At 61.7% G+C, this 19,558-nt stretch overlaps 6 protein-coding genes across 8 annotated transcripts; 2 read left to right on the top strand and 4 right to left on the bottom strand.

Moving 5' to 3' along the window:
- Positions 1 to 80: 80 nt before the first annotated feature.
- On the top strand, positions 81 to 1,966 carry TSPAN10 (tetraspanin 10). The gene is made up of 3 exons (XM_015879937.2): positions 81 to 434; positions 894 to 1,474; positions 1,560 to 1,966. The coding sequence occupies exons 1-3, from the start codon at positions 348 to 350 to the stop codon at positions 1,864 to 1,866; spliced, it is 975 nt and encodes a 324-aa protein (XP_015735423.1). The 5' UTR covers positions 81 to 347; the 3' UTR covers positions 1,867 to 1,966.
- A 28-nt stretch (positions 1,967 to 1,994) lies between these two features.
- PDE6G (phosphodiesterase 6G) lies at positions 1,995 to 3,962 on the bottom strand. The gene is made up of 3 exons (XM_032448225.1): positions 3,412 to 3,962; positions 2,491 to 2,717; positions 1,995 to 2,381 (listed from the first exon to the last, which is right to left on the bottom strand). Exons 2-3 carry the CDS (start codon positions 2,634 to 2,636, stop codon positions 2,177 to 2,179), a joined length of 351 nt encoding a protein of 116 aa, XP_032304116.1. The 5' UTR covers positions 2,637 to 2,717; positions 3,412 to 3,962; the 3' UTR covers positions 1,995 to 2,176.
- A 130-nt stretch (positions 3,963 to 4,092) lies between these two features.
- OXLD1 (oxidoreductase like domain containing 1) lies at positions 4,093 to 6,230 on the bottom strand. 2 transcript variants are annotated; one of them, XM_015879939.2, is made up of 2 exons: positions 6,071 to 6,136; positions 4,093 to 5,318 (listed from the first exon to the last, which is right to left on the bottom strand). In XM_015879939.2, exons 1-2 carry the CDS (start codon positions 6,122 to 6,124, stop codon positions 4,974 to 4,976), a joined length of 399 nt encoding a protein of 132 aa, XP_015735425.1. In that variant the 5' UTR covers positions 6,125 to 6,136; the 3' UTR covers positions 4,093 to 4,973. The 2 variants fall into 2 exon arrangements, 1 of the variants encoding a protein (XP_015735425.1); XR_004309207.1 differs by having other exon boundaries at positions 5,205 to 5,318; positions 6,130 to 6,230.
- A 37-nt stretch (positions 6,231 to 6,267) lies between these two features.
- On the top strand, positions 6,268 to 7,854 carry CCDC137 (coiled-coil domain containing 137). The gene is made up of 6 exons (XM_015879938.1): positions 6,268 to 6,416; positions 6,485 to 6,615; positions 6,690 to 6,894; positions 7,082 to 7,164; positions 7,247 to 7,326; positions 7,396 to 7,854. Exons 1-6 carry the CDS (start codon positions 6,283 to 6,285, stop codon positions 7,600 to 7,602), a joined length of 840 nt encoding a protein of 279 aa, XP_015735424.1. The 5' UTR covers positions 6,268 to 6,282; the 3' UTR covers positions 7,603 to 7,854.
- A 1,583-nt stretch (positions 7,855 to 9,437) lies between these two features.
- On the bottom strand, positions 9,438 to 15,002 carry GPRC5C (G protein-coupled receptor class C group 5 member C). Of its 2 annotated transcripts, none has more exons than XM_015880147.2 (5): positions 14,662 to 15,002; positions 11,146 to 12,197; positions 10,576 to 10,670; positions 10,219 to 10,353; positions 9,438 to 10,040 (listed from the first exon to the last, which is right to left on the bottom strand). In XM_015880147.2, exons 2-5 carry the CDS (start codon positions 12,155 to 12,157, stop codon positions 10,008 to 10,010), a joined length of 1,275 nt encoding a protein of 424 aa, XP_015735633.1. In that variant the 5' UTR covers positions 12,158 to 12,197; positions 14,662 to 15,002; the 3' UTR covers positions 9,438 to 10,007. The 2 variants fall into 2 exon arrangements, with proteins under 2 accessions (XP_015735633.1, XP_015735634.1); XM_015880148.1 differs by lacking the exon at positions 14,662 to 15,002 and adding an exon at positions 13,203 to 13,259 and having other exon boundaries at positions 9,441 to 10,040.
- A 202-nt stretch (positions 15,003 to 15,204) lies between these two features.
- GPR142 (G protein-coupled receptor 142) lies at positions 15,205 to 19,123 on the bottom strand. The gene is made up of 3 exons (XM_015880150.2): positions 18,325 to 19,123; positions 17,234 to 17,371; positions 15,205 to 16,904 (listed from the first exon to the last, which is right to left on the bottom strand). The coding sequence occupies exons 2-3, from the start codon at positions 17,349 to 17,351 to the stop codon at positions 15,841 to 15,843; spliced, it is 1,182 nt and encodes a 393-aa protein (XP_015735636.1). The 5' UTR covers positions 17,352 to 17,371; positions 18,325 to 19,123; the 3' UTR covers positions 15,205 to 15,840.
- Between the last annotated feature and the right edge of the window lie 435 nt (positions 19,124 to 19,558).

Below are 19,558 nucleotides of genomic sequence, written 5' to 3' on the forward strand. Positions count from 1 at the left end.
GCCGCGGTGTAACACACATAACCGCCCCCCCAAGCAGCAAACACCTGTTCTTTAGTTCCGCTTACTCACATCGCCCCTCAGTATGGGGTCTCTTGGTGTTCCCATAGCACCTCATTGAGGGGGAGATGGATCCCGCTGATCCTGAAGCCGCTCTCCCCATAGCACTTGTGGTCCCAGAGCGGCTTCATGCTTCACCCCACACCAGAGCTTCATTTCCTGTTTATGGTGCCAGATTAAGGAGCTGTAGGGGGGATTCAAGTGGGCCCAGCTGTGGGGCTGGAGCCGCAGCCCTATTTAAGGCCCGGCCGCAGCCTCTCACATGATGGGAGCGTGACTGCAGCAGCATCATGGTGCTGGGCAGGGAGCGGCTGGCTCAGCTCTTTAGGCCCTATGGGGAGATGGACAGCGGGGAGAGCAGCCGGCTGCTACCCCAGGTAATGTATAGGGCCCTCTGGATGTGGGGGGAACCATGGGGTGACCCTTGTGATGGCCCCACAGACATAAATTGGAGTCCCTGTTATGGGTGGGGGGGTCCTCATAGGGATCCTGGTTAAGAACAGGGCCCCTGGGAAAGCACACCTGTCAGCTCATAGACCCCAAAGAAGAAGGGAGGTGACCCAGCACCCCATCCTTGGGGGTCCCTCTAGGGATAAATGGGGTTCCTGTTAGGGGCAGATGCTCCAGGGGAGCTCACCCCCATGGTCTTTTATCTTCATGGACCCTAAGAACACCCCATGCATCCCTGTGCCACGGTGGGATGTGTGGTGGCTATAGGAGCCCACAGCCCCCTTAGGAAGGGTATGTGGGGGATATGAGGGCTGGGTACCACTGTGGGAGTATCCTGGTGGTCTGTGGGCCCTGCAGCTGCTCAGCGGTTCCTCTGCCCCTTACAGGCATCCCAGCTGACGGAGCTGCCCCAATCCTCTGATGACGACGATGACATCTCACTGCTGGGGGATGCAGATGATCCCATGGCCAAGCACGACCTGGAGGAGTGGTGCCCTGCCCTCTGCAAGCCAAATGCCTTCACACACTGTGTGCAGCACTTAGCCTTCCTCTGGAACCTCCTCTTCCTCCTGCTGGGCCTGCTGACCCTGGCCATAGGGGTCTGGGGGCTGCTGGCCAAGGGCGAGCGCTTGGCCCCGCTGGGCTCTGACCCCATGCTGCTCTTTGTGCTGGCAGGGCTGGGGGCCAGCACCGTGTCCCTGGCTGGTTGTCTGGGTGCCCTCCGCTCCAGCTCCTGCCTGCTGCGCTTCTTTGTGGGGGCCGTGTTGGCTTTTGTGGGGCTGGAGGTGCTGGGGGGGCTGCTGCTGCTGCTGGCACGGCAACGGCTGCGGGATGCACTGCAGGATGCATTGCTGCTCTGCATGCTGCGCTACCAGGAGGAGCCCGACCTGCGCTTCCTGGTGGATGAGGTGCAGCGCAGCCTGCGGTGCTGCGGGCTCAGCTCCTACCGCGACTGGGAGAGCAACCCGTGAGTGGGGCTGGGGGCACGTGGGGGCATGGAGAGGGTTAGTAAGAAAGCAGCAGGCACCCAGATCTTCTTCTATGTCCTGCAGGTATTTCAACTGCAGTGCGCCCGGTGTGCAGGCGTGCAGCGTCCCGGCCTCCTGCTGCCTGGATCCACGGCAGAACGGCTCCATCGCTAACGACCAATGTGCCTTTGGGGTGCTGCAACTGGGAGACATGGAGGCTGCTGGCGTGGTGCACCTGGGGGGCTGTGTGGTTCAGCTGGGTGCCTGGCTGCGTGCGCAGGCTGGAGGCATTGCCATCGGGGCGGCTGTGCTGGTGCTGCTGGAGGCCACCGGGCTGCTCCTGGCACTGAAAGTGCTGGCAGACATTGCGCCTGGTGGGGCACGGGGCTGAGGGTGTGCTGTGGGGATGGAGAGGATGCTGAGTGTTCCTCGTGCTCTCCTTCCCGTCCTTTGTTGTACATGTGCATCCCATAATAAATCTCTGAACTCTACTTGGGTCTGCTCTACCTCTTCTCCATCCTGTCCTCTCTGGTGTGGTTGCCCACCCTTGTAGCTTTCCAGCCCCAGACCATAACACCAGACTCCTGTGTTTATTTCAGGTTTTAATGACTGTTTCTCCAGGCTATGCCCTGCTACATGGATAGGGCAGTTTCTAAGAAAGCACTGCTATAGGGCAGGTGGTGGTGGTGGCTGTAGCCAGCCTAGATAATGCCAAACTGGGCCAGCTCGTGCAGTTCCAGATGGCTGAAAGCTTCCCATGGGCAAATCACCGTGATATCTGTGGAGAGCAGAGGCTGCATCAGCACAAGTCTCAGCACTGCTGCAAGCCCTGCAGCTGCACCATAAAGGAATGGGGACCACATACCTGTTCCTAGCCCCTCCATGCCTGGGATGTCATCGCCAAACCTGCAAAGAAACCAGGTGTCTGTCCTTGCTATGCATCAGCCTTGAGCAGCACCACATGGGTGCCTTCAGGTGTGTCCCACACTGGGCCCCGGTGCTCAGCCCTACTCACCCCTGCACCCCCTTTTTGGGTGGCTTGCTCTTGAATTGCCGCGTCTGCCTCTGCTTGAACTTAGGTGGTCCTTTCCGGGGGGTGGCAGGTCCCCCGGTCACTCTGGTGGCTGATTTGAGCTCTGGTTTGTGGGGCTCCAAGCTCATGGCTGTAGCAGGGCTAACAGCCCACCCTGCGGCACGGCTGTCCCTGTGGTTCTGGTACTGGCACGGGGTGGTTCCTCACACCTGGCACAAGGACATGGAGCAATGGGGTGAACCTTGGTGTGGCTGCAGCCATCTCAGTGCCCTTGTTCCCACCCTGCCATGAGCCCTGCAGGGCTGATCCGCTTTCCGGGCTGCCCTGGGGGTGAGCATTCTCCTTCCCCTCCTTAGAATTAGGCCAGCTCAGACCCCACTAATCCCCTTACCCCAAAGGCAGCAAAGGGCATCCAGAGGGGCACAGTGAGCCCCTGCACTCTTTGGGGCAATACCTGCAGCCCTTCCCTCCCTCTGCAGGTGGATGTGCACCACCAGGTACCCCCACCACAATTCATCCCTGTGGAGATGGGCATTGTAAGTGCCACTGTGAGTTGGGGGCAGTGCAGCCGTGTGAGCTGAAAGCTGCTCCAGCTGTAGCTGCGTGATGCTCAGGGATGGCTCACAGGGCTCTGTGTGCTGCAGTCTGGAGGGGCTGCAGCTGATCCCGAAGTCCCAGGGCAGCACATGGCTCCATCCCTCCCACAGGCACCCTACAACCTGCCAAGCACTGGGGCTTTGTAATACAGGCAGCTCCCACTGCCAGCTTGGTGGCATTCAGCACGGAGCCTCACCTGCAAGTGCAGGAGCTGAGCGTGGGCTCCAGCTGAGCAATGCCATGCACTGCAGCCCCAGTGCCTACAGGTCTGGGTGGTGTCTCTCACATACCAAAGCCATCACTTACCGTGCCCAAGGCCGGTGCTGCTCCAAATGAGTCCCTCCAGCCTGCTCCACACGTCCTCTGGGTGCTCTGTGTGGCAGCTGGGGGCTGGCAGATTTATCCTCTTCGGGGATAATAGGATTAAGTCCCTTCTTCTCAAATGGGTAATCTAGTGTCCTTCCCCACAGGAATGGTGGGGAGGAGGGTGGGAGTGTGTGCGTGCATGGGGAGGGGGTGTCAGGATTAATGCCACGGGGATGGGCTGCGTGTTAGCAATGCTGTCTCACCCCACAGAACATGGTCTTGGGCAGGGAACAGCTGCAGAGCATCCATGGGGATGTCCTACATCCCCCCTAGGAGGGACACCCCTATGACTTGAGCCATTGCACCATGGGGACAGGAATGGGACCACAGCATGGTCAGGGCAGCACTCCATAACAGTGCCGACACCAAGCACAGCATCCCCACACCATCCCTGTCTCTATTCCAATGGGGATTGCTAAACATGAAGGTCACCAGCTCATCTCAGGCGTCACTGAGGACACCTGAGTATAGACAATATGAGAGCACTGCAGACTCTGCTTCATCAGCCCAAAACATGGTGGAAGTGGGGCCAGGCAGCCCCTTCCCACCCTGCCCTGCTGCTTGGGAGTATCACTCCAAAGCCTCCCGTAATCCCAGCACTAAAGCAATTACAAAAAGGTATAATCTCAGCACACTTTAATTGAACTCCAGGCCCTTCCACTAATGGCAATTAGTTAGATTTCAGCAAATAGGATTACACGGATCCAGAGGTGTTTCATACGAAGCTGGCAGAACTGGCCTCTTCTACAGCAAAGGCCTGTTGTTAATTAATACTTCCAGACTGAGCTTCATTAGCAAACACCACTCAGAAGCCACTTTTGGTGACATTCAGTGCATTGCCTGAGCTCATCCCGGCAGGATGGGGTGAGGTTCTGCAGGGACAGTGTGTGTCATCAGGCTGAGGCTGTGCTCAGCTGGGCAGGATTTGGTGAGGTGACGCCTCAAGGTGAAGTTTAAGGAGTTTTAAAGCAGAGATGAGCGAGGAAGCAGCAGCACAGTGAGGAGTTGCCCTTGATGGGACATTGCAGGGCCCACGTGCTCTGGCTGCACGCTCTCCCCTGAACCAAACAAATCCTACAGCATCGGAAAGGGGCTGGGAAAAGCCCCTGCCCCTCTGGACAACAGTCAGAGAGAAGCCCCTAAGAGGCTTAATGTAGCGTGGGGAGGACGGTGTGACACCACAGCCCATCTCTGTCACAAGGCTGCTGTCATGCTGCAAACCCAAGGGGCAGTGGGAAGGATCCTGCACGTAGCAGGGATTTTCAGTGCTGGGGATAGAAGCACCGAGTGATGACACCACTCCTGCATCGTCAGTGCTGGGGCAACACGTGGGGTGTATGTGCTTGGTGAATCCCTCCAGTCTGATGCAAACAAACACCGTAACTAAAATCCCCATCTCACAAACCAACATCCCAAACCACACAGATACACCGTGTTCCAATCCTCTTGTCCCATGGAGACTCCTGGAGCTCAGCAGGAAAGTTCCTCACCACTTTTTGGGCTCATTCTGTCCTCATGCGCAGCCTGATCTCCAGCTTCAGGATCGCTTTGATGTTCTCATCCTGCACATGCTGCTCCACGGCCTGCAGTGCCCGCTCCCCACCGTCCCCATAGTGCTGCAGCAGCTGCTCCACGTACTCGATCCAGACGCAGTTGTGGCAGCCGCTCATGCAGCAGGTGGTGGGCGGTGGGGGGAGCTCAGTGGGGTGCGGATAGGGGGGCTCAGCCCCCTGCCTGGTTTCTCCCTCCCCCTGTGGGGTTCTGGTCTGACGTTCATCTCTTGGGCTATCTGAACTGTTCTGATGGCTGCAGAAGGTGCTGGGATGGGGGGCTCTGTGCTGCTGGTCCTGTAAGGGATGGGTGCATGGTGCTGCTGGGTGGGGGGCTGCCCTCAGGACCCCTCAGTGACAGCCCCTCCACAGCACCCCTAGTCTCACTGCACCTGTGGGGCTCCACACGGGGTCCTCTTCCCCCACCCCCCCCGCCCCCATATAGCACTATGCCCCCATTACAGCCCCCAGACCCCCATTAGAGCCCTCAGAACCCCAAAGCAGCCCCCAGACCCTTCAGAGCAGTCCCTAGAGCCCATAGAACCCCATTGCAGCCCCCAGACACCCCACTACAGCCCCCAGACCCATCAGAGCAGTCCCTAGAGCCCACAGAACCCCTGTGCAGCCCCCAGACCCTCCACTGCACCCCTCAACCTCCCCCATTACAGCCCCCAGACCCTTCAGAGCAGTCCCTAGAGACCATAGAACACCAGTGCAGCCCACAGATCCACAATTACCCCCCCAGTCCCCCACATTACAGCCCCCAGACCCACCAGAGCAGTCCCAAGAGCCCATAGAACCCCAGTGCAACCCCCAGACCAGCCATTACACCCCCTAGCCCCCCATTACAGCCCCCAGACCCTTCAGAGCAGTCCCTAGAGCCCCCAGACCCCCATTACAGCCCCCAGACCCATCAGAGCAGTCCCTAGAGCCCATAGAACCCCAGTGCAGCCCCCAGACCCCCCATTACCCCCCCAAGTCCCCCCTTACGCCCCCCTCACCCCCCATCCCCCTCCCCTATGTGCATCCCCCCCCCCATCCCCTCTCACCTCCCGCCCCCTCCCCACCCGGCCCCACGCTCCCCTCGCCGCCCGTAGTAACATCCCACCCCGACAACGGCCCGCCCCCTCCAATTCCTGAGCGACGGCTCTCTCAACCAATGATAGCCCAGCTTCTGGTGAGGTCAGCCAATGAGAGCGCGACAACGGCAACGGGAAGCGGATGTAGTAGGGGCCGCGTGGGGAGCGGTGGAAGCGTGAGGATGAGGAAGGGGCGAGGGAAGGGACAGGGGAAGGGACCGGGACAAAGGAAGGGAACGGGGCTGAGACCGGGACATGGGAAACAACAGGGAGCAGCCCCAAGGAAGGGCCCGGCTGCTGCCACAGCACGGGGCAGGTCAGTGTGTGCTGCTATGGGGCTCCTTAATGCTCTATCCCAGCCTATAGCTATCCCGTTATGGCCAGGAAGGAGAAAGCCTTGTCCAACATGAAACCCAAACACCCCGACGAGCAGGAGATCCCATTCCGCCTACGGGAGCTGATGCGGAGCCGTGAGGCCATGAAACAGCCCAAGGCCCGGGCAAAGCGGGCAGCAGGTGGGGGCTGCACCCTCCAAACGCCCCCCATCCCAACCTATCCCTGCTGTAATCTTAGTGCCTGTCTCTCCTAGACAAGCCACAGCGTCCCCAAGGGATGAAGGCACACGAGGACATCCCTGTGCCCAAGTTCCGTCAGCGCAGAGGGGAGTCGGAGCGTTCCTACTTGTGTCGCATGGAGCGGGAGGTGCAGCATGTGATGGTCCTCAGCAAGAACCAGGTGCAGAGGGAGCCTGAGAAGGAGGAAACAGCACCACCAAAGTCTCAGAGGAAGAAAGAGTGAGAGCAAAACCAGCACAGCTACTGGGGTATCCAAAGCCAATGCTCTGGTTCTGAGACCCAGCTCTATAGGGCTGGATCTGAGTCCATCCCTTAGAGCAGCCTGGCACACAAAGCTTGGCTTCTGGGGGGGTTCCATGGGGTAGAAGCTCTCTTCCTCCCTGCAGACTCTAAGGGAGATCTTCAGGTTTCAGAACAAAAAGCTGAACAAACTGCGGAAGAAGAAGGAGGAGAAGAAAGAGGCTTTGCTGGAGAAGAGCCTGTTCCAAGGTGGGGATGGTGCAGGGAGGCTGACTGCAGTGACCCATGTGCAGTGTCCTCCCTGACACCAGGTTCTGCTTTTCTCTCCCAGACCCGGTGGCATTCGGTGAAGTTGTGACAGAGCCGCCCACCATCACCTCCCGGCCCCGCAGCGGGGGTCCCACCGAGAAGGTGAGGTGTGGGGGCACACAGCCCTGTGCCTGTCTCTGCATCCCTGACCCAGCCCATCTTTGCCCACAGGCCGGTCGGAAGCGGCTCCTGCTGACACCTCACCTGGGCTCAAGCCGGGCAGCCTCCACTGTACCAGTATCAATGGCTCGACAACGCATCGTGCAGGAGGAACGAGTGCGTGTCATCCAGGCCTACAGGGACATCCAGAGGTGCAAACAGCAGCAGCGGGATGCAGAACGGGGAAGGACGCAGCCTAGCAGCAGGGTACCAGGCTGAGTCCACATCCCACTGAGGGGACACAGCCCCCAGACCCCCGTGTGGAGCAGCATTAGGGTTACGCTGCCCTTGGGACAGTCAGCTGGGTGCACCGGGGACACAGAACCCAGGGACTCAGTGGGGACTGTTGTCCTGTTCTGACTTTGCTGCCAGTACAGAGACCTGCACCCTTCCCAGCACCTCGGAGTGGGGCATCCCACAGCCTATATGGAGCCACAGATCTGTTTGTAGTAAAAGTAATGATAAATGCTGCTGATGTGCTCTTGTTTGTGCCTCCTGCACCATCCCACGGCTTTGCTGGCACTGTGCAGTGGCTGGGAAGGGACAGCACTGTGTTGTGTGCCAGCAGATGGCAGTCCCAACCTGTAGCACACATGGCATCACCGTCACAGTGGGCTGGCCTGGCCTGGCAGTGCTGGCACTGGGTGTCCTCTGGTAGGGGCAGGACCCTTTGCTAGACACCGTATGTGCCTCCTGTCCTGGCTGCAGTGAGGAGGGGAGCAAGCCGAGCCCAGGGACACAGCATTTCTTACACTGAATCCACACTCACCTGCACTGAGTTACATCCCTCCATCGTCTTCCTCACTCCTTGGGGACGTTGCATGAGCCACGTTCTCTGCGCCTTCAGCATCCTCAGCACCAGGATCACTGCTGGGACCCATCTCTGCCCCACATTGGGGATGACGGCCCCTCCAGCTGCCCCCTGCTCAGCCTCACGGCTGCAGATCCCTCCCAGCACAGCGCAGCCCACGTGTGCCCGTGCGGCCGATTCACCTGCACAGCACAAAGGCAGCGCTGTTCCTCAGCCCCGTGCCACACAAAGCGCTGCCTGTTGGAGCACGGCTGCCCTGCGGCCAGAGCTGGCAAAAACCAGGGGCTCTGGAAGGGCTGAGGCCACCGGCAGCACCGGAATGGCACAGCACAACCCAGCCCTGAGTCCTCGCACGGGGCTGAATGGGAACAGTGTCTGCATACCTTGTTTATAGGGAGACCGCTGTCCCCAGGGCTGTGTCACCCCAGGATGGCTGTGCTGCTGCCTGGGGTGCACAGTGTGCCTTGCACAGCTGCGGTGCACCCAGCTTGGCAGAGGGAACACACACCGTGTGCCATGCAGTGCCAGGAGCAGGGCGTGCTGCAGCAGCCCCAGGGACCTGGAGCTCTTGGTGCTGCCTGGAGACGTCCCCACAGCCAGCTGGCACCAGGTAAACACTGATGAAGCAGCACAACCCCCAGAGGCACAAACAGTGCGTGATGGGAGCCTGCTCCTACCCAACACCTTCATCTGCCCTGACACCTGCAGGGCTGTGCCACGTCCCCACTGCCAGGAGCATCCCTGGGAGCAGGGGGATGTGGCTGCAGGGCTGGGGCACAGTGTGTGCTCAACATCTGCACACAGCTTACACACAGCGTGGTGCTTTCAAGGAGACCGGGTCACCCACCTCCCCCCAACCAACAACCACTGGAGCCATTTCAGCCCTGAATAATTCATGGTGCTGCCGTTGGCTCAGCCACAGGCTTCCTGCCCACAGCACAAATCGCTGCAGAAGGGAAAGGCAATCTGAGCAGGAGAAGCTGCCCCTGACCTTGGTTTGTCCTCTGCACTGCACCATCTCCTGTAGGGTGGTACCTTCTGTACCCATTTGCCTGTATGGGCACAACCCCATCTGCACCCCGGCCCCTGTGCTGGAGCATGAGGCCATTTGGAGCCACGCTGGGGATCCACGGTGCCACCAAGGAAGGGAGGAGGGGCTGAACACAACAGCACAGAGGTGGAAGCCCTTGGCTGATGGATGCAATGCAGCTGGGCACCCCATCCCCATCATACTACAGAACCATGTAGGAAAACTCACCTTTATTGGGTCTGACCTGAAAAAAGGGGGGAGGAACAGAGGAGGGAGGGGGCCCAGCTCCATCCCAGTGCCCTGAATGTGATCCTTAAGCCCTGGTATGGAGAATGGGACAAGGCACAGGTAAAGCGGTCGGAGCCGCAAGGAGAGGCCACTGGGTGCTGAGACCCAGAGCACCCCCATGTCCCCCAGTGACTGGGGGAAGCGAGGCACAGCAGGAGGGTCAGGAGAACTGGGGATGGCTTGGGGTGCAGTGTCCTGGTCTGGGCTCAGCACTTAGTGAGGGTCACGAGGCACAGCCCTGGGCAGGCATCCCCCTGCTGCTGGCTGTCCAGCAGCACAATGTCCCCAACCCAGAGGGGACGTGATGTCCATGCGTGGTGAAGGCAGTGTTGGGACAGCGTGGGGTGGCAGCGGGGAGCTGGGCAGAGCAGGCAGCGTGGCACAGGCCAACATCCAGATGTTCCCAGCTCAGGAACCAGTTCCAACAGGGTCAGATGCACAAGGCAAGGAGGCACGGCACGGTCACAGCTGCGTCAGCGCTGTAGGACCTGGGCTTCACCACCGGTTCCTGCTGTATGGGGACAGCACCTGCAGGCACAGCAGGATGGCACTGGGCAGCACAATGAGCAGCCCTGAGCCATCCCCACCCGGCGCCATCCCCACCCCTGCCTGCATGGGAAACTCTGCAGCGCAGGCAGACTTTGCACCCTGGCCAGCAGCCCAGCCCCACTGCCCCCTCCCCGCTGCTTGTTGCTCATTAACCCACCTGGCTGCTCCGAGCATCCCGTTGTGCTGCAGCATGTCGGGCCTGCACGGCGAAGGCATCCTCGGCTCGCAGCGTGGAGCTGGCACTGCTGGCAGCCGTGGCACGGGGCAGAATCACATCATAGGGACCTTCACTCTGTGGGAGCACATGGGAATGCAGGGGGCTGGGAATGCTCCCAGGGAGCTCAGCAAGGAGGAGACCCATCCCAGCACTCCGCACAGCAGCAATGAGAATCCCAGCCTGATATGAGGATCAGGTGCACCCCATAGACCTTTATATGGATCCACCCCAGCCACCTGTTATTGATCAGCTCAGTAAAAGCTCATCTCCATGGGAAGGCACGGGTGCTGCCCTTACCGTCCCCTTGTGCATCAGAGCCATCTCTGTGGGCTGGTAGACACTGGTCAGCAGCTGCCCGTTGTAGCCGCTGTATGGGGACACCGGCTTCTTGGCTGCAAAGAAACAGGGATGGTGAAAAGGGTGAAAACAGGGGCCTCACTCAGCCACCCTACCAAGGAGCTGGGCCTCGTTAGCAGCTTAATGAGCTGACAGCAGCCAGCTGCCCTATGCCCTTCCCTGGAGACGTCCCTGGGGTTTGCATCACTGCAGGGAGGGAGGGAGGGGCACCTCCTGTGTTATTGCAGGGTCTCCCAAGTGCTGTCACCTCACTGAAGCTGCTTCCACTAATGAGCAAAGCACCATCCAAGGGCGGAGGGCCAGGAGCCGTGGGCACCCCACGCCGGGGAGGGGAGCGCGCCTGGAGCAGCTGAGCTCAGCCCCAACTGGTACACCCAGCCCGGCGTGTTTTTAGGAGCCACAACAATGCAGGCACGGCTCCCAGCCATCAGGCAGGTCGTGGCAGCAGATGTCTCACTATGCCATGCCATGCTGTGTCGCGCTGTGCCGGCCCCACAGCCCGGTGCCTACCGAAGGAGGGTTCGTCCATGGAGAAGGCTTTGTTCTCCACAAACATGCTCTGTGATTTCTGCTCCTTCAGGATGGTCTCGTAGCCCACCCCACGTGTGGGGTACACGTCGTCCTCGTAGCCTTGCTCAGAACTGCGCCGTGTTATGTGCGTCACCTCGGGGATGATGTAGAGGAGGATGAAGGTGTAGGCGTTGGACACCAATGCGATGGCCAACGTGGGGTCATCCCAACCGGGCTTCTTGCCCACGTGTTGGTTCCCATAGAGGTACATGGCCATCCATGTAACCCAGATGGCCATGGAGAGCCCAGTGGTGGCCAAGATGAAGATGCTGTGCTTCCTCCAGCGTGTGTAACGGCCGCAGAGGGCCGGCCAGGCAGTGCCAAAGGCGGCCACCAGCAGCACCATGACATAGATGAGAGCCATGACGAAATCAGCATCCGCCAGCCCACAGGGGTCTGCGGGTCCACCCTCCTGCCGGGCCACCGTGATGATGAGCCACTCAGCATTGATGATGACCTCCACCATTGCCAGGAGCAGAGCCACCGCCAGCGTCACCCAGCCTCGTGGGCCACGGTTCCTCCGTGCCAAGAAGTTGAGGGCCACGGCGTGAGCCAGCAGGCAGGAGAAGCAGATTGCAAAGAGGACACCGAAGAGAAAGCGGCGAGAGGTGCAGGTGGAGAAATCCGGCCCCACGATGAAGTCAAACGTCAGGCAGAAGAGCCCGAAGGTGCCCAGCAAGAAGAAGGCTTGAGTGGCCACCAGGCTCTTCTTCTGGGGGTCCTGCACAAAGGGCAGGCTGGCCACCAGCACGATGGTGAGCACGAAGCTGGTCACGGCACCCAGGCTGGCTGCGGCCTCCAACACGATGCCCCATGCTGCTGACAGGTCACAGAGGTTGTAGTAGAGCGAGGAGAGGTCCTGGCCACATCCTGATGGAGGGGTGCTCTGGGCACGGCCCGTGGGCAGCAGAGCCAGCAGGATGCAGGCGGCCGCTGGCACCGCAGCACCCATCCTGCACGGCAGGTGGGTGCTAAGTGGGGCTCCAAGGACCCTGCGGAGAAGAGAAGTGTTACAGAGCTGGGGAGCAGGAGCTGGTGCTGCCTGTGCTGTCTGCAGGTGTCGGAGCATCTCTGTGGCAAGTGACCAGCACCCAGTGAGCCCACCCCACCACAGCCCAAAGCGGCTCCAGATGTGAGCAGGCAGATGTGAATCTCCTGTCACTTCCTTGTCTGGATGCAGCACTGTGCCCACAGGAGGAACCAAGCATGGGTCTGGGGCGGGCAGCAGAGCTAATGCTTGGAGACACTTGGGGCTGCGTGCTAGCATGGCTTTGCATGCCAGCTCGTTCCCCTTTTTGCTTCTCCCGGACCACTTCCCTCTGGTGGCTCCGGGCACTGACCCACCACGGGTCTCATGTCTGACCATGCACACCAGCACTTCTGGTCGCATGCAGCTGCAGCCTGGCACGGCACAGTGCAGCACGGCACAGCACAGCGTTGCCCCGTGGGTACGGGGTCTGTTCCCACTCCCAGCCCCAGGGATCGAGGGGTGCCGGTAACATGGGAATGAGGAAGGAGAGGTGTGAGCTGCAGCCCCTGTGCTCCCCAATGGGGGGAAACCGGGCAAGAGAACAGCAACAAGGTCACCCTGGGGCTGGGACAGGAGGGTGCTCCAGCCCCCAACTCACTGCGGCCGCTTCCAAATCCCCGCCCTGGGGGACCCGAAGGTCCCCAACCCGCTCCCCTCTCGGGGCCCCGCAAACCGCGGTGTTCGGGCTCCGCTCAGCCCCCGGGGCCGGGACCTTCCATCCGCGGTGAGGACACGGGGAGATCCATCTCCAGCAGCGGATGGGGACACCAGGGGACGGGGCTCCGCCGTCCCTCCCAGCGGCACCGACCCACACCCCGACTCGGGCCGGTCTCGGAGCTCCCCAAACTTTCCGTTCAGTAGAGCCCGTGGGGCGCACGGCTCCAGACCGCTCCCGGTGTCCTCGTTCTTGTTCCCGGTCCCGGTGTCCTCCAGCCCCGCACCTTTAACTCCTCCCAGCCCCGCTCACCGACTCCAGCGCCCCGTGTCCCAGCCGCTCCGCCGTGCTGTACCGTGCCGTGCTGTGCCGTGCTGTACCGTGCTGTGCCGTGTTGTACCGTGCTGTGCCGTGTTGTACCGTGCTGTGCCGTGCCGGAGAGCCCCGAGCCCGCAGCACCACGCGCGCCTGCCCGGCCCCTCCCCGAGGTGCGGCCGCTGCCCGGGGAGCGCACCCGGGGGTGGCCGGGACCTGCCCCACCGCACCGGGTACCGGCAGCACAGGGGGCGGGGGAGCAGGTGGAGGGGAGCGGGGACCGTCGCCCACAACGGGAGGATCGAGCTCCGGGTGGAAGCACAGAGCCCACAGAGCAGCGGTGTAATGAGTTGGCGAGGCTTCAGCTCAGTCAGATGCCGGGGTCACAGAGGAGCAGCATCACCCCGAGCTGTAACCGCAGCCCCAGGCGGGGGGACCCGAGGGGCCTCTCGGAGGAATGTCAGCTGACGGCTGAGCCCTTGGCACCGCGCTGGGGTGAGCCTTCCCTGCGGGGGGTCGGGGCTCGGTGGTCCCGGCAGTGGGGCTGCACCCATGTCACCCCACAGCCACCCCATCCCCGGGGCTCAGTGGTGGGGAAGAGCCCCGTGGGGCTCAGGGCACCCATTGCCCTGCCAGTCCCATAGGAGGTTTCCAGGCGGGCGCTTCTATTTTGGGAGGGTGAAGCAAGATAGCGAAGGATCCAGCCGAAAGTTCACCGTGCGGCCGGCGGGTCCTTCCCCAACCCGGGATGGTAAAAAACAACCCACGGAGCTGGAGCCGGTGACACCAATGAACGGGGAGCGGCACCCACAGCCACGGTCTGCCCTGCCTCCACCTGGATCCACCTGGATACCGGCACCGCGATGGGGCAGGACCGTCCCTCCCCGCTGGTAACACACACGTGTGCGTTCACACCAGCTCACAACGGGGCTCCGCTGCCTCCTCTCCTCCTGCCGTGACCTCTGCGTGCCTCAGTTTCCCCAGGAAGTCTCGTTCTTCCAATGAGCGGCGGCTCCAGCAGCGAGGCCCCGTTTCCCCACCGCCCCCGCTGCCCCAGCTCCGTGCTGCGGTAGAGGCCGAGCTGCACGCGGCTTCCTGCAGCGCTTCCTTCCGCTGCACGGAGCAGCCCCGGCCCCGCAGCCCCCCGCCCGCTCCCACCGCACGCTGTCTGCCCCATGGAGCCGGGTGCTGCCTCATATCCCCCCATTCCGGCCGCTCCGACCCACGCTGCAACACCTCTGCTGTTTCTTAGGAGGTGTTTGGTGCCTGGCACGGTGCTAGAGAGGGCAGAGCTTGGTGCTTTCGCCCTGCTGTGCTGAGCACTGAGCACTTCTGGATGTCTCCCAGCCCCACTCAGCCCAGCACAGCCAGGAACCAGAGCCAGGCTGCAGAGCAGGGCAGGATCGGGCCCGTTCCAAAACCATGGGCACGTCGGGCGCATTTTTTCCAGGCTTACCTCTGTGCAGAGCTGCAGGGCCGGGCTGACGGCAGCGCAGCAGCCGAGCCCCAGCTCACCTTGGCGAAGGTGAGGGCTGTACCTGGGGGGCTGGAAAGGGGGCACGTGTTCACCCTGCCCACCACCGCTGTTTACTCCGGGGCTGGAGAGCTGTTTTCCATCTGAGCCGGTTCTGTCCAGAAAGGAGCCCCTCTCTGCGGGCGGACGCGGTTTGCACGTTTCCACCTCCCTCTCCAAGTAAATAAGCGCCGGGCGAGGGGGGGCTGGCGGCGGCCCTGGCCTCCGCACACGGGGCCGGCGCTTGGGTTCAGTGCTGCTTTCCCCAGCCAAGCCCTCGTGCCCCCCTTCCAGCCCCACACTGCGGCCCCCGGTCCGGGCTATGGGGTGGGAAATCCTGCGGGAGGGTGCGGGGTGGCGGGAGGTGCTCACCGCTGGGTTAATGTCTAATCCGGCCCCAGTCCTGCTCTCCTGAAATACCAGAATTAATGGAGCGAGCACCTCCCAGCTACCACCCACCCCGAGGAATCTGGGGCTGAACCCTGGTGGTGGGAGCAGGGCAGTGGGGGCTGGATCCCCCCCTGGTGTAATGCAGGGGTCAGCATATCCTGCTGTGCCCTGTCCCACCGCAGTGCTGGGCTCAGCCTGGTGAGCACAGGGCACTGGGCTGCTCTCTGTGCCCTGTTTGGGGCAGCCCAAATACTCCAAGCCACCAGCACTGGGGCTGCTCCATGGGTGCTGGTTTATGAGGAATTACAGTGGAAAGGCCGCTCTGTTTTGGGGGGGGATTATAGTAAGGACCTTATGTGAGAATTAGGATGGAAAGTGGGGCAGGCAAGGCTGCTGCTCTGCACCCAGCTGCTGCCACGGGACATGGGGTTCCAGCTCCCTGCTGCTGCCTGTGCCAGCTCTGCTGGGCGTCCTGTCCCTGCCCTCTGGTGGCAGCTGGGGACAGGCAGGCTGGCACGGCCATGGCTGCTCACTCAGCATCACAGCAGCCTGGTGGTGCAAGTGGGAGCGTGGCTCTGAGCTGTGTGTGTGCCACTCAGTGGGGACACGGGTGGGAGAAGAGTCATACAGCACCCCGAGGGCAGCAGGCTGAGCTGAGGGACTCAGATGGAGCCAGACCCACACAGCATTACAGACTGAACATCAGAGTTTATGCAGGAGAGTGCAACCCCATCACATTGCCTCCTCCCTGGGGCTGCAGAGCTCACCTGGGGCCAGCTTTGCTGCCTCGTTGGAGCTGCAGAGCAGCTGTGAGCTCCCACCACCCCCAGCACTGCAGCTCTGTGGGTGCAGCAGGGCAGCATCCCTTGGGCAGGGCCCCATTGGATGCTGTGTGAGCACCGGGACCCCCGGCTTGTGGCAGCCCCCCACCGAGCACTTTGTGCCCAGCAGCTGCAATGGGCTCAGGGTTGGGGGCACGAAGCGGGCTCTGCTGTGCTGGGTGCCATGCCATGTGTGTGCACGGAGCACCTCACCCACAGCACGGCGGAACGTCTCGCTGACAAAGCAATAGAGGAAGAAGTTGAGGGTGGTGTTGAGCATGGCTGCCATGTTGGCGATGTCCAGGGCCAGGTGAACTCTCCAGTCCCTCTTGACCGAGGCCACATAGAGGTGGCACATCATGACAGCAGTGCGGGGAGCCCAGAGCACGATGAAGACGGTGGTGACAGCCAGGAGGAGGGCTGTGGTTTTACCCCGGTGTGGCCCGTTCCTCCCAGAGTGTCTGCGCTGCTTCAGTCTGTGGATGATGATTGAGTTGGTGGCCAGGAAGATGCTGCAGGGCAGGAAGTAGATGGTGACGCAGTGCAGCCATTTGAGCACCTTGTCCAGGGCGGTGGGTGGGTCGGCGTCACGCCAGGCGTCCAGCCACCAGTAGAAGGGGATTCCAGTGGCCAAAGCCACAATGAACACAGCAGCAATGATCCTGCGGGTGCGACGGGGGTAGGAGACGGTGCGGTACCGCAGGGGGTGGCACAGGGCCACGTAGCGGTCCACGGTGAGCAGGACAGTGACCCAGATGGAGGCGTGGTTGGCTGTGAACTCCAAGACGTTGACAATGTGGATGAAGGCGCGAGGAACCGCCCGTGCCAGGATGGCCGTCTGCAGGATGAAGCCCACGAAGATGATGAAGACTTGGGTGAGGATGTCGGACGTGGTGAGGGCCAGCAGGTACCAGTATGATGATTTCTTGGTCCTCGTGGCCAGGCGGGACAGGGCTACGGCTGTCAGGATGTTCACTGCAGGGAGGGGAGCGGGGCCAGATGGGCGGTCAGACCCTGGGCTCGCAGCCTCTGGTGGGGTGCAGGGGAGGGGGGGAAGGCTGGGGAGCTATAAATATCATGGTGCCACGGGGGATTCGTAGAGCTGATTAATCTCATCCATGTGTCAGCCCCAGCGATGCAAATCCCATCTGTCCCCGCTGCTGTGGCACCCACCAATAGGGCTGGGGTTACACCCAGGAGAGTGGCACTGCAGGCAGCATAGAGACCCCATGCCCCTAAATCTATGGGGTCAGGCAGGGGGCTGCAGCTCTGCCCCTTTAACCATGACAGCCCCAACCCCTCACCTGGCAGCCCCAGGCCCAGCAGGACGCTGTAATACACGACGGGGAAGATGCCAACCATGCAGGGCGACCTCTCCATCTCCGGCCATGTCACCGCTGTGCTGTTGGGCACCGGAATCATCGCCCTCCACCACGTGTTGGCTGCGAGGGGACACGGGGAGAGTCAGAGGGGGGAGGGCACCAGGGGGGGGTCATGGCATGGGGACACCATGGGGACCCCATTTTATGAATGGGGGTCACCGCCCGACCCCATTCATAAAACCCCCACCCAGCGCCCCGCGTTCCCGTTGGCCGAGGGTTCCAGGCTGCGGCCAATCAGAGAGGCGTCCTCCGAGAGTAAGGGAGCGCCACACCCGAGCGCTGCGTTGTGATTGGTTGGAATCGTCTCAAATTAGCATTTCCCGCGGGAAGCTGGGTTCTAGTAGTGGGGAGGCCGCGGGGGTCGGGGGGTGACATGGAGCCCTGGGGTCCTGATACCGGGGGGGCCGTGTCCTACCCCGACCCCATTCCATCCTCCCGTGGCCTCTATACCGCCCTGGCTCAGCTCGGCCCCCTCTGCTGCTCCCAGCCCTGTACGTGCTCCTCTGTACCCCACCCGTGGGGGTCCAGGCGCCCCCCAGCAGCTCGGCCAAGCCCCGACGGCTCCTGGACCAACGGAGCACCGAGACCCCGCACCAAGATCCTCCCGAGCTCCCGCTCAGCGCTCACCCCCAGCCCCCAAACCCCCCAATACCTGGGGTCGTGCCGGGAGGGGGACAATAGAGGGTCACCGTACTTCCCTTCCTGAGAACCCAAGGGGGCTTTGGCCCCTTTTCCCAGCACCCACCCGAGCAGACTCCCAACCCCCGGGTCTGTGTAGGAGAGTGATGCTAATTAACTGAAAATTAGATCTGGCTGATCAGCGAGCACAGGCTCTTTGTGCCCCCCGGGAAATGGGCATCGATCGGCTGCGGCTGGATCCTATTAACCCTTCCCTAAGCCTTGAGACCTTTACTCTGCTGAGAGGCGCTGTACCTGCTGGGAGGGGTCCGGTCCGGGTCCTTCGTCCCCCTCCTGTACCCGAGGTCCCCCTCCCGTGTCCGGTGGGTTCTCACCTTGGTGGCTTTCGTGCCACCTTCTCTGAACGCGGTGCCACCTTCAGTCCGTGTCTGTTCCCGCTGTTGACCGCGTCCCCTCCGGTGCCCGCAGCGTGGCACAGCTCCCGGGGTGCGTGGAGACGTGGGGCGGAGGGAGAGCAGCGTGGGCAGAGCCGCGGGATGGGATGGACCCGAGCTTCGCTGCTGCCCCCCTTCGCTGCGATGGGGGCCCCTGGGGAGGCTGAACGACGGCGACAGAGCTCATCCCCACCCCTGCATGACAGGGACGGTGCTTGGGTGCAGCTTGCTCCCATGTCAGCATGCAGGTGCACAGCGTTTTGTTCACCTAGAGGCTCAGGGGAGCACAGGAGCTGACACTTTGCTGTCCCTCCCACAGCACAGGCTCCTTCTTTGCCTCCAGGATACAGGGACACAGCCTCACTCCTGAGCCAGGTCTGGATTTGTCTGACTGACACGGGGCCAGTGCAGCAGCTTCTCCATCCCATGAGGTTTAAAGGGCTGAACACAGCACTGCCAGCACTGTCCTTGTGGTCCCCATATCCCTCACTCTTGTAGCTTGTGCTGCCCCGTCCTGTGCTCAACTAAAGGCTGACAGCCCCCGGCTGGGCACAGTGGAGGACCCTGCAGGATGGAGCCATGCTGGCTCAGTGCCTCCAGGCACAGGCTCCCAGCAAGCTGTTGTTTTGCAGGTGGGTGGTTAAATGAGGCAGCAGCAGATGTGGTGAGCCATTAACTGGCTGTGCTCCTGTTGGGGCCCCTTGGCCCACCTGGCCCATGTTCCCCATTGCAGCAGGAATGTGCACCTGAACTGTTTGCCTTGGGTCACCCACCTTGCCAGGCTGCAGAGCTGCTGGTTGAGCTCATCTGAGGGGCCAGGTGTTCTGTACCCCCCCCATCCCCGTTTGTCCCTGCTGCCCCCCATGAGGGGCTGTGGAGAGCTGTGAGCACAGCATGCAGCTGGTGGGCAGCTCATCTTCCATCCCAACTCAGTAGAGCAGGGCCAGATGGGCATCCTACCCCCGAGCTACAGCTACATCTGCCCACACTCAACATCTGGAGACCCCATTTAATCTCATGCTCTTCCTCACCCCCCCCCCGCACCAGGCTGTGCTCAGGATGGAGCTCCTTATCCTCCATCCCCATCCTCCTCCAGACACTCCGGATTCAGCCCCTGTCCTCAAGTGTCCTCCCCAGCATGAGGACACCCCCGGCTGTGGTGGCACTGTGCCGG

Source organism: Coturnix japonica, chromosome 18 (assembly GCF_001577835.2).
Source record: "Coturnix japonica isolate 7356 chromosome 18, Coturnix japonica 2.1, whole genome shotgun sequence".
NCBI lineage: Eukaryota > Metazoa > Chordata > Aves > Galliformes > Phasianidae > Coturnix > Coturnix japonica.